General features: G+C 56.7%; 1 protein-coding gene across 1 annotated transcript in view; it reads left to right on the plus strand.

Annotated features, from left to right (window-relative positions):
• Nucleotides 1–10,431, plus strand: part of PFKL (phosphofructokinase, liver type) — a 48,026-nt gene extending 37,595 nt beyond the window's left edge. Inside the window, exons 16-22 of the mRNA XM_045029697.1 lie at nt 1,951–2,103; nt 4,220–4,384; nt 5,423–5,484; nt 7,292–7,403; nt 7,851–7,950; nt 8,481–8,586; nt 9,096–10,431. Coding sequence (XP_044885632.1) covers nt 1,951–2,103; nt 4,220–4,384; nt 5,423–5,484; nt 7,292–7,403; nt 7,851–7,950; nt 8,481–8,586; nt 9,096–9,243 — 846 coding nt within the window. The 3' untranslated portion in view covers nt 9,244–10,431. The remainder of the gene's footprint in view (nt 1–1,950; nt 2,104–4,219; nt 4,385–5,422; nt 5,485–7,291; nt 7,404–7,850; nt 7,951–8,480; nt 8,587–9,095) is intronic.
• Nucleotides 10,432–10,999: the final 568 nt, after the last annotated feature.

The raw sequence follows: 10,999 nt of genomic DNA on the forward strand, positions 1-10,999 counted from the left end.
CTGGATCTCCTGAGTTTCAGCCTAGTGCTCTAGCCACAGACCCATTTCTGTGACGTGTGTATCCCAAACTGCAAAATGTGGGTGCTCAATATGGCCCTGGACATGCTGTGCATGTGCAGGAGCTGCCTGGGTACACCCCAGCCTCACGCTGTGAGGTAGGGACCACAGCTATCCTGCTTGGGGTCAGAAGATCACAAAAGGCTGAACCCATTCAAGCTGGATGTAGCACGCGCTTGGCAAAGTGCACCTGGCGTGAGGTGAGACACGGGCCCTGGGGTCCGATGGGCGCTGTTGTAACCTGGCTTCAGGCACCCCCTCTTGGCAGGCTCCACCAGCTCCTGCTCTAGGCCACTGCATGCAGGATGCTTCTCTCCCCCTCAGGGGGCCTACGAGCCTCCTTTCTAAACCAGCTGGGGCAAAGCTGTGCCCCTACGCTCTGTGCCTGCAGTTTGGGTGTGAGTCATGGCAGCAGTCACTGCTCCCGTCAGTCATACGTAAGAATAGCACTGACAAGCTCTGCAGCTGATGGAGCCCCACAGCCTCCATGTGAGGCAGGTATGTGTTACTAACCTGTCCCCGTCCTGACCCCTCCACAGAGATGTATTTGGACCCACACCCTGGATCTATCTGCTTCTGGGCAGGGTCCAGCCACCTTCTCTGGCTCTGGCCTCTCAGGCTGAGATTCTGATGCCACTTCTAAGGAATAGGCCACTGTGGCCCAGCTGTCCTGAGTCCCCAGGACCAGTGCTGGCTTCCCAAGACAGCCCAGTCACTCAAGGACACCCTCCCTAGAGCTCCACCCCAATGGACACTCAGGTTTATAGTTTAACCCTTCAGGGACACATGCCAATTGAAGCAAGTTGCATGGAGACTTTGCAGATGAATTTCTAAACCAATCGCACTTTGCTGATGGACAAAGCTCAAGAGATACACAGATGTAGGCAAACAAAGAAAGCCCTGTACGCCACTCCCTCCCTCAGGGTCCTCCCAACTCAGAGCATCCCTTGGATTTTGGTCTGTGCCTTCTGGGGTCCCAATTCCCCCCTCTGGGACCCCTCTCCTCTAGCTCAGCCTTCTCTTCCTGAAGGTGGAGTTTCCTCTGACTCCTGAGATAAGTTCTCTTTACCTTGTTGCTCTCCATCAGGAGGTCCCCCTTTGCCCAGCGAGCATATTCCTTTTTAACAGCAACTCCTAACACTCCTTGTCTTTGTTCCTTCATTTCTGCTGGGGATTTTCCATGGCTTCAACCCCACCTCCTGCAGCCATCTTGGGGAACTGGTGTCTCCTCTGCTGCAGCCATCTCTTTGTTCTAGGGTGCTTCCCCCTGAATGGAAGGTTAATGACTCTTCATTGTTCCTGTTGTAGCCAAGTCTCGGTGGAATGTGACAGACCCCATTAGCAGATGGCTAATTCAATATACAGAGATAGTTATACAGAGAGTTCATAAAATCAGTTCTACACTGACAGGTTCCCCAAGCCACTGCAGCCACATTTTAGGAAGGGATGTTGAGTGATCTTCCCAAAGGCCTGCAGAGCTGGTGTTAGCACTGGGATTAGTAGTTGGCAGGCTCAGCAGGGAAAGCCAGTGGCTGAGCTTAGCACTATTATTATTATTTATTACTGATATTGTGGTAGTGCCTAGGATCCCCAGCCATGGCCCACGACCCCGCTGCGCTAGGTGCAGCACACACGGAACAGAGACAGTCCGTATCCCAAAGGCCTTACCCTGCGGAACGCTGAAGCAGGCAGTTGGGGAGCTCCTGTGGCTGTTGTATGCGCATTGCTGCTTTGTGGGGTAGATAGGAGATCTGAGTCTCTGCTAAGCCCCAGCACCCTTGTGAGCATGTCAATTCACGGAGCGTCAAATTGGCCTTGCTCTGGGGGTGAAGGTGAGGGTGGGTTATAGTCTCCGCCGTGTCCTTACTTTTCCACTTGTGCTGCCCCCTGCAGGCGTATGAGGGGGTGCTGCAGCTGGTGGAGGCACGAGGGCAGTACGAGGAGCTCTGCATCGTCATGTGCGTGATCCCGGCCACCATCAGTAACAACGTGCCTGGGACCGACTTCAGCCTGGGCTGCGACACAGCCGTCAATGCTGCCATGGAGGTGAGGCAAACCTGGGATCGGGGGGCGGCATGACAACAAGCTCCCTGAAGGGTGAGCAGGAGACATGTCACTGCTGGGAGATGCATTCCCATCGCAGGCCCGGATCTGCAAAGGGGCTTGAGCTTCGCAGTGCCTAGCTTGTAGTTACCCAGATAACCCCGGGACCAGCACTGCAATCTGCAGAGCCCAAGGTTGGCAGCTAGGCTGCTGCTGCTTCCAACGTCATTGGGCCTGTCGTAAATATAAAGGGAAAGGTAACCACCTTCCTGTATGCAGTACTATAAAATCCCTCCTGCCAGAGGCACAAAATCCTTTTACCTGTAAAGGGTTAAGAAGCTCAGGTAACCTAGCTGGCACCTGACCAAAAGGACCAATAAGGGGACAAGATACTTTCAAATCTGGGGAGGGGGAAATGGCTTTGTTTTGTCTGTTCTTTGTCTGTCTGTTGTGTGCTTGCCAGAGACAGATCAAGAAAGCAGGCAATCCAACTCCATTAGTATTAGTAAGTAGGGAAGGAATGTGTTAGCTTCCTTTTATTTTGGCTTGTGATTTCCTTTGTCTAAGAGGGAGGTTTATACCTGGTTTTGTAACTTTAAGGTTTTGCCCGGAGGGGAGATCTTCTGTGTTCTTGAGTCTTTTGTTATTCTGTAAAGTAGTTACCATCCTGATTTTACAGAGGTGATTCTTTTACCTTTTCTTTAATTAAAATTCTTTTAAGAACCTGATTGATTTTTTCATTGTTTTAAGATCCAAGGGTTTGGGTCAGTGTTCACCTGTACCAACTGGTGAGGAGATTACTCTCAAGCCTCCCCAGGAAAGGGGATCTAGGGGCTTGGGGGATTATTCTCAAGCCTGTCCAGGAAAAAGGGTGTAGGGGTTTGGGGGGATATTTGGGGAAGGTAGGGCTCCAAGTGGCCCTCCCTAAATGTTTGTTTAAATCACTTGATGGTGGCAGCGTTACCTAATCCAAGGTATAAGGAAGGATTTGTGCCTTGGGGAGTTTTTAACCTAAGCTGCTAGAAATAAGCTTAGGGGGTCTTCATGCAGGTCCCCATGTCTGTACCCTTAAAGTTCAGAGTGGGGAGGGAACCCTGCCAGGGCCAGAGAGGGAGCAAGCATGACTCTATGGTCCAGTGCATGGGGCATCCCCCTGCAGGGTGAGTCCCAGCATCCAGGCCCCTGGCTCCAGGCGCTCTCACCCACACCCTGACAAATTCCACAGTGCAGCTAGGAGCCATCAGCACAAAAACCTGCCACCCGTTGAACAGGGAAATGTGGGGAAGAAGGCAGTGCCTTTTGGCTGCCCACCCTCCCCTGCATTTCCAGCGTGGGTCACCCACACAGCCCCATCCTCCCCCTCTCCCCTCTACACACTGTCTGGGGAGCACTTGCTCACTCCCTGCGTAGAGCACAGAGACCCACCCCTTGCAGCCCAGGCTCCTACTGGGGCCAGCCTCGACAGCCTCCTGCACCCTGAAGCAGCCCCTTCCTCCTCCCATCGCTGTGTGGGGCCTTGTCCTCCCTCCCCGCGCTGGCTAGACGCTCTGCTCATCACCCTGCTAAGCCAGCCGGAGGCCTGGCCCTGGGAACCTTGCCGGCCTTCTCAGCCAGAAAGGTTCCACCACAGACAGGCCCAGGCCTGTGTCCCCAGGTTACGTGCAGTAAGGGGAGGGGACAAAGGGGCACTTCCCCTTCCTCTTCCCGCTCGGCCTGGGCCCTGCGCAGTGCCCCCGCCATGCCCCATGGGCTGCCAGACAGCAGGGACCTCCCCGGCACAGGGCTTGGACCCCAGAGCTGCCCTGACTCCGAGCAGACACCTGCCGATGAGTGGCAGAGCGCTGCCTGGAAGCGGGGATCAAGGGCCCTGTCCTGCTGGGTTGTGCGTGCATGTTGGGTCTAGTGTTTCAGGGGTGCTGTAAGGGTTGCGAAGGGCCGAGCTATCCTCGGCTGCCAGACTGGAGGAGGAGAGCCTGTCTGCTCAGGATGACAGCAGACATGGCTCTGACTCACGGCTGGTTCTCCTTGCCAGCTGTCCATGACCCAGGGGTGGGGATCTCATATTTGCTCCAATTCTGATGTCCATGCTAACGAGCCCTCTCTTCTGTCCCCGGCACAGAGCTGTGACCGCATTAAGCAGTCAGCCTCTGGCACCAAGCGCCGTGTCTTCATCGTGGAGACCATGGGGGGTTACTGCGGCTACCTGTCGACAGTGACCGGCATCGCCGTGGGAGCGGACGCCGCCTACGTCTATGAGGATCCTTTCACCATTCACGACCTGAAGGTGAGCTCGCTCTCTGGCTCCCGCGGAGATACGCCCAGCTCTGTGCAGAGCCTGTCCTTCCCTGTGGGCGTGACGTGAGCCACACGATACGTACAGGAACAGGAAGAGCATGCAGCAGGTGGCTTTGCTCCAGCGTTCCCTTAGTGTGTTTGGGGCAGACATAGTATGTGGGGCAGACGTAGTACATGTAATTATTTTGCAGCGCCATTAATTAAAGGGAGGAGAGAGAGCATAGGATGGCTCCTGGGAGAGAGAGAGCCGTGATCTCTGCCTCACTCGCTGGACCGAGGAGATCTAAGTGTGGGGGTGACCAGTGGGAATTCGGTGAGGACATCAGCTGTAGATGTGATGGGGGAGGAAGGACACGGTGCTGGACATGGGGCTGGGAGGGTCTGATAGGGATCCCTGGGCCCAAGGACCACGAGGTAGCAGAGGAAAATGAATGGCTGCCTTTCATTGCCTCATCAGATCTGAATCTGAGCGCTGGATTCACAAAGGCCCCGTGGCAGAGGCTGATGTGGTAACCTCCCATCGTGAGGATGGTATCACCTCCTGCTACAAGCATAGGCTCCCTGGGTCCCTCTGATGCAGAGAGTGAAGGGTCTCAAGAGCCTGGGCCGTCAGGGAGGTGAGAAAATGATTCGCCAGAGGCCCTAGCAGTACAGCACACCCATGGAGGCAGTGGAATGAGCCCTGGTAACTCCCTTCCCCCAGGCAATACCCAGGGGCCAGCCAAGGTTTGTTCATGGCTGCACTAGCGCAGGGCAGAAGAGATGCCCCCATTGGATCAGCTTCCTCTCCCTGCCTGAGAGCACATTGCAGCCGTTGTTTGGGCCCTGCCAGGAGGAGGAGAAGATGATGCCGATTAGATAAGGGTGTTTCTGGGTGGGGGTTGCCCTGCGCCGGAGGTTTGAATGGAGGGAAGGCAAGAGTGGGGCTAAGGGCCTTCTCTGGGGCGGGAAGCCCCTGGCTGGGCAGGTGATGGGTGATGGGACGGTGCCGAGTGCTGTACTAGCACCCCCTGTGTCTGTCTTGTAGGCCAACGTTGAGCACTTGACTGAGAAGATGAAGACTGACATTCAGAGGGGCCTGGTGCTCCGGTGAGTCAGCCCGGGGCTCTTCTCTCTGTGGCAATGCAGCTCTGCAGGGTGCACCACCGCTGTGAAACTAACCCAGCTTCCACGGTCCAGCCCGCAACCAGACTGCGCCGGGCATCGGCCGGCCCCCTCGGCACCCCCTGAGCGCCAGGCTGGAGAGCTGACGCAGAGCTGGGCAGGGGGGCGGCCCTGCTTAAATCCTGCTTGAGGGGAGGGGTTAGTAGTTTTAATCCTTTTGCTGCTGCTGAGGAGAGTACCCCATGGAACGCACATTTGGAGCGTAGAGGGTTCAGGAGTGTGCCGGCTGAAGGACAGAGCCCTGACCCTCCAGGCAGCCCAGCTGCTGCCCGTTGAATGGCTACACACGCACACAGGAATCGGGGAGGGACTCTCAAGGGAAGCCATCACTTATGCAATGGTGGAGAACATTGGTCTTGGTGCGGCTGCGGTTGAACCACAAAGAGTTGAAATGAACCAGTTTGAAGACATGAGCTTGGGGCTGGGAGTCAGCCCCATCACAGAGCAGCACCCCAAGCGCCGGGCTGTTTTTAGGGGGCTGTGACAGCTTTAGCTATTTGAGGGCCAACAAAAAGCTGTGACCTCCGGCCTTCAGACGCTTTTATTTCCAAACCTGGCAGTTTTAACCCAAATCAGCCTAGTGAAGCCCCCAGTGCTTAGAAACTTGGGCAGGAAATAACTGGGACGAACCAGCGTGGGAGAAAGCATGTGAATGGAGGAGAGGAAATGGGACCGCAGGAGCAAGGGGTGAGACCTGCGGGTGGTAGAGGTCAGCAAGTGAGACGTGGCTGTGCCGTGCAGTGTGGTCAGTGCGGAGACTATCTCTCCAGTCCTGGCTGAGACCACCCTTGGGGAGCTGCCACTATCTAGCACAGCTGAGCAGTGACTGTTTCACCAGCTCCGGTGCCTGGCGGGTGGAAGCCTGGGGAGAAGTTCCTCAGAGTGGTGCCCAGAGGGTTGTCTAAGAACGGGATGAATTAGATGTAGCCTCCAGGAGGGAAAGTTCCCAGGCAGGACAATTTCTTTGGTTAGGCAGAGGTGGCAGGCCCATCCCATGAGATGTTTGAAGCAAGGCTCCACAAAGAGCTGGCTAACACACAGCCGGGGCAATCCAGAACTGGTAGGGCGAGGGAGGGCTAGATCTCGCTGGGCTCTTCCATCTCCAATGCCTAGGGCTTTGGCCCCAAGCCAGGGCTTGGCACGCAGGGCGGGGGGAGTTTCCTGCACTAGGCTATTGACCTGCCAAGCTTTGGTAACTGTGGAAGGTTTCAGAGACAGTCTGGCCGGGGGTGGCAGTGACCAGGTCGTGCTGGAATTTGAGATCATAGATTATTGTTCTACGCCAGGGGTAGGCAACCTATGGCACGCGTGCCAAAGGTGGCACGCAAGCTGATTTTCAGTGGCACTCACACTGCCCGGGTCCTGGCCACTGGTCCGGGGCGCTCTGCATTTTAATTTAATTTTAAATGAAGCTTCTTAAACATTTTAAAAACCTTGTTTACTTTACATGCAACAATAGTTCAGTTATAGATTATAGACTTATTGAAAGAGACCTGCTAAAAACATTAAAATGTATGACTGGCACATGAAACCTTAAATTAGAGCGAATAAATGAAGACTTGGCACAGCACTTCCGAAAGGTTGCCAACCCCTGTTCTAAACACTGTGCAGCTCCCTGCCCGCTTTGCCCATGGCGCAGCAAGCTGTGGGTAGGATCCTCTGCCCCCCACCATGGCCTGCTGAATCACAGGAGGCAGGCCCGCTAATGCGCTCTCCTTTGCCTTCCGCTAAGCAACGAGAAGTGCCATGAACATTACACCACTGAGTTCCTCTACAACCTGTACTCCTCTGAGGGCAGAGGGATCTTCGACTGCAGGATCAACGTCCTGGGACACCTCCAGCAGGTAGGCGGCAGCCGCCTCGGCTGGGCTGGGAACCCTCTGGGCAGGCGGCTAGGGCCAGAGATGGGCTCCTGTTCAGCTCAGGAGGAGAGGCTGGGACCTAGTCACCTCTAGACCCTGCCACTCCTTTGCTTTCACTGTCTTCCTGCACTCACGGCAGTGCGGAGGCCTCCGCTCGCTGTGCTTAGCCGGTCTGAGTGTCGCTCTGCAGGCCGCCCTCCTCCGAAAGTGCAGCACATGCCGTGCTGCAGCTGCCTGGGCTGTATGCTCTGTGTACGGCCCAGAGGCGGATGGCCATTTCCAGGGCACCCGCTTCCCGTGTTACACAGTGATGAGTAGATGCCACTACTGCCCTCCCTGCCTAGTGCCTCCCCCCACGGCTGTGAAACAAGCTCCCTCTGTTCCTGGCTTAATTCCGTGCCCCGTGGGGTCACCTGTCTCCGTTTGCAGGGCGGAGCGCCGACCCCCTTTGACCGTAACTATGGCACCAAGCTGGGGGTGAAGGCCATGCTGTGGATGTCGGAGAAGCTGCGGGAGGCTTATCGCAAGGGTAGGTCGAGCGTTGCAGCAAGGGGAGGCCTTGTCTGGCACGGGGAATGTGGGCGAGGATGCAGTGCTTGCCCTGGGCTCAGAGAACGCTCTGCCTGCCAAGGCATTGACACTGAGCCCCTGGGATCCATCGGGCAGGCTTCTCTCCACCGCCCCCCAGCCTCCGGGCATGTGTCCAGCGGCTGAGCCGGGCTGCTAACTCTGGCCCCACCAGCCCTGGGGATCCGCGGGACCCACTCAGCATGGGGAAGTGCCTGTGCAATTTCCCATTCTGCCCCAGCCGTGGCCTGCAGAAATAGCCTCTAGAGGTGAAAGGGGAGCAGAGGCCACACAGCTCAGTCAGTCCTGGCCTGGAGTGGCTCATTACGAGGTAGCCCCAGCTGATGGTGCAGCGAGCCGGCCCCTGCATTCTGGAAGCCCCTTGCTGAGGCTGAGTTGTGTTGCTGGTTAGTCAGCGCTCTGCAGGGGAGGCGCGGGACCCTGCGTGACTATGTCCATGTTGCTGCTAACGCCCCACCTGTGGTCCCACAGGGCGCGTCTTTGCCAACTCGGCAGACTCAGCCTGTGTGATCGGGCTCAGGAAGAAGACGGTGGCCTTCAGCCCCGTGACGGAGCTCAAGAAAGTCACCGATTTTGAGTGAGTACTGGGCTGGGAGCAAGGGGGGTTCCCGTCTCCCAGTGCGCCTGCCTGCTTGGGAGCCGGGGCCTCTGCCAGCCAAACCATCAGCGATATGCCTCTCACGCGCTGGCGGCAGGGACCGGAGTTGGCCTGAAGCAGTCATGGGCCAGGGCGGCAGTGTTCCCAGCATCTCGGACAGAACTGGCTGGGCGACGCCACAGCTCAAGAGCAGAACTCACTTTTCCCTTTCAGCCTGGTTTGATCTCCTCAGTCTGACTCCCTCAGAAAACTTGCTTTCCACCCGCCGGGCTCCTGGTGCATTTCAAAGCCTGGGGTTACTGGGGTTTCCAAGACACGGCCAGTTTCCCTTTGCAAAGCCATCCGCTGCGGGGAAAGCATGTCTCACGGGCTGGAAAGGCCAGATGGGGGGGATTTGTCCATCTCCTGGGAGCACGAGTCTCTGGGCTAGACCCTTCACTGCTGCAAGCCGGCTCCCTGCAGGGCTGATCTGTCCCTCTCCCCCGCAGGCACAGGCTGCCGCAGGAACAGTGGTGGCTCAATCTGCGCCTGATGCTGAAGATGTTGGCCAACTACCAGATCAGCCTGACTGAGTACATCTCTGGCAAGATGGAGCACGTCACCCGGCGCACCCTCAGCGTCGAGAAGGGGTTCTAGCACCGCCCCCCAGCTGCAGGGACGCTGTAGTGCCCCATCCCCCGTGTCTCTATTGCCTTTCCACACAGTATTAGCTGAACCCCAGTCTCCGATGCCAGGAGGGGGGCTACCAGGTGCTTGTGCTGGGCACGCTGGCTAGCGTGACTCCCAGGATCTCCTGCCTTCTGGGGATTTCAACCCGCCTCTGAGATTAGTTGACACTTCTCTCTACCACCTGGCCTGCAGAGCAGGTCTGTGATCTGCCTCTCCTCTGCTGGATCTGGGCTACAGGATCCCAGGCCTACCGATGGTTCGGTGATCAGTGCGTTGGGTGCCTGGCTAGAGCCACCTTACAGGAGCCTGATTCTCAGCAAGCTCTGTGGACAGACTCTCAAAGGTACTGAGGTGCCTAACTCCCACTGGTTTCAGAGGGACGTAGGTGTCTAAAGATCCTTCAGGGTCTGGGCCCAAGCCAGGCCCCTGTAAGGCTCTTCTGGTGGGCTCGTCCCGTTTGAAGAGATCGGCCCAGGAGGCTGGTGTCTGGGGGAGGAGCGTGCTCACATCCAGTCCACGCAGGGCAGATCCTTTAGCTCACACTCGGATTTTGTTCCCGTTACTTAATGTCTTCAGTGTCTGATGAATTCTTCATGGTTCACTCACGTGGCCAAAGGTGTTAGTGTCACCTGCAATGAACTGGAAGGGACCAGGGATGAGAGTCAGCTCTCCGCAGGCACGTCCCAGTGGCTTTCTCTCACCATTATGTAGGCACCCAATAAAGTCCCCTTCTGTTCTTCTCAACTTGGCAGATGTGTTTCACCTGCATGTTCCTGCTCGCCTCCTCTGTTGGGACACTTGCTAAATTGCATTTCTTCCTGGCAGCTGGAGTCTTCTCTGGGCGCTGAGTGCCAGCCCAGCCCAGCTGTGTGCTGAGCAGCAAGCACCCAGAAGATGTTGTTTCACACGAGTGCTTGGCTTCCGTGGTCTCCCACGCAGGCTCCTAGCATGGCCGAGGTGCTAAGCTCCCTTCCCGGCTCTTGCCGATGTTCTTCGTGAACCGCCATGTCCAGTGCACGCTGTGGGGTAGTCACCATGGCTGTAGCCAAACCTTCTCTGGCTGTGCTGTGTCCCGGTGTTCTCTGTGCAATCTGTGTCTTGTGCTGTCTGTGGCGCTGCTTGTGTCTCCTAGCGATAAAACCTGCTGAACCCGAACCTGTGTCTGGAAAGAGGTGCTTGCGCCCCTGCCTGTGTGACCGAGCACCAGTGTGGCTTTTCTCCATGGGGGCTTGGACCAAGGGAGAGCACGGCTCCCAGCTCTCCGTGTTGGCGGAGTCTTGTGGCACTGAAGCGGAGAGAGAAGGGCTGTAGATCGTAGAGGGGGGTGAGCTAATTTGGAAAACAGGCCCCTCTTCCCCTGCTGTCACTGGTTCACTGCCCCCGCGCTGTGGTGATCTTGTCCATCCAGATGCTGAAACCCCACCCAACGAGGCCTCAGCACGGTGTCTGGCTCGCTGGGAAGCAGGGCAGCGATGCAGCATGAAATCCCAGGCGAGGCCATGGTTTGGCTAAGCGTCAGCTGCACACGCAGCGTGTAGACGGCATCTCTGCAGCCCACCATGGGCCTTTGCTGAGTGCTAGGCGTCTGCTCTAAGCACTCTGTGCAGCTGTCCAGGAATAATGGGCAAGGCCCCATACCACGGAGTACCCTTCCCTGTAAGAGTCCAGAGATCCAGCAGCTTTCTGAGTTCATACTTACAGCTTCTTCACCCAGAAAACAAGC

This window comes from Mauremys mutica, chromosome 9 (genome assembly GCF_020497125.1).
Source record: "Mauremys mutica isolate MM-2020 ecotype Southern chromosome 9, ASM2049712v1, whole genome shotgun sequence".
NCBI lineage: Eukaryota > Metazoa > Chordata > Testudines > Geoemydidae > Mauremys > Mauremys mutica.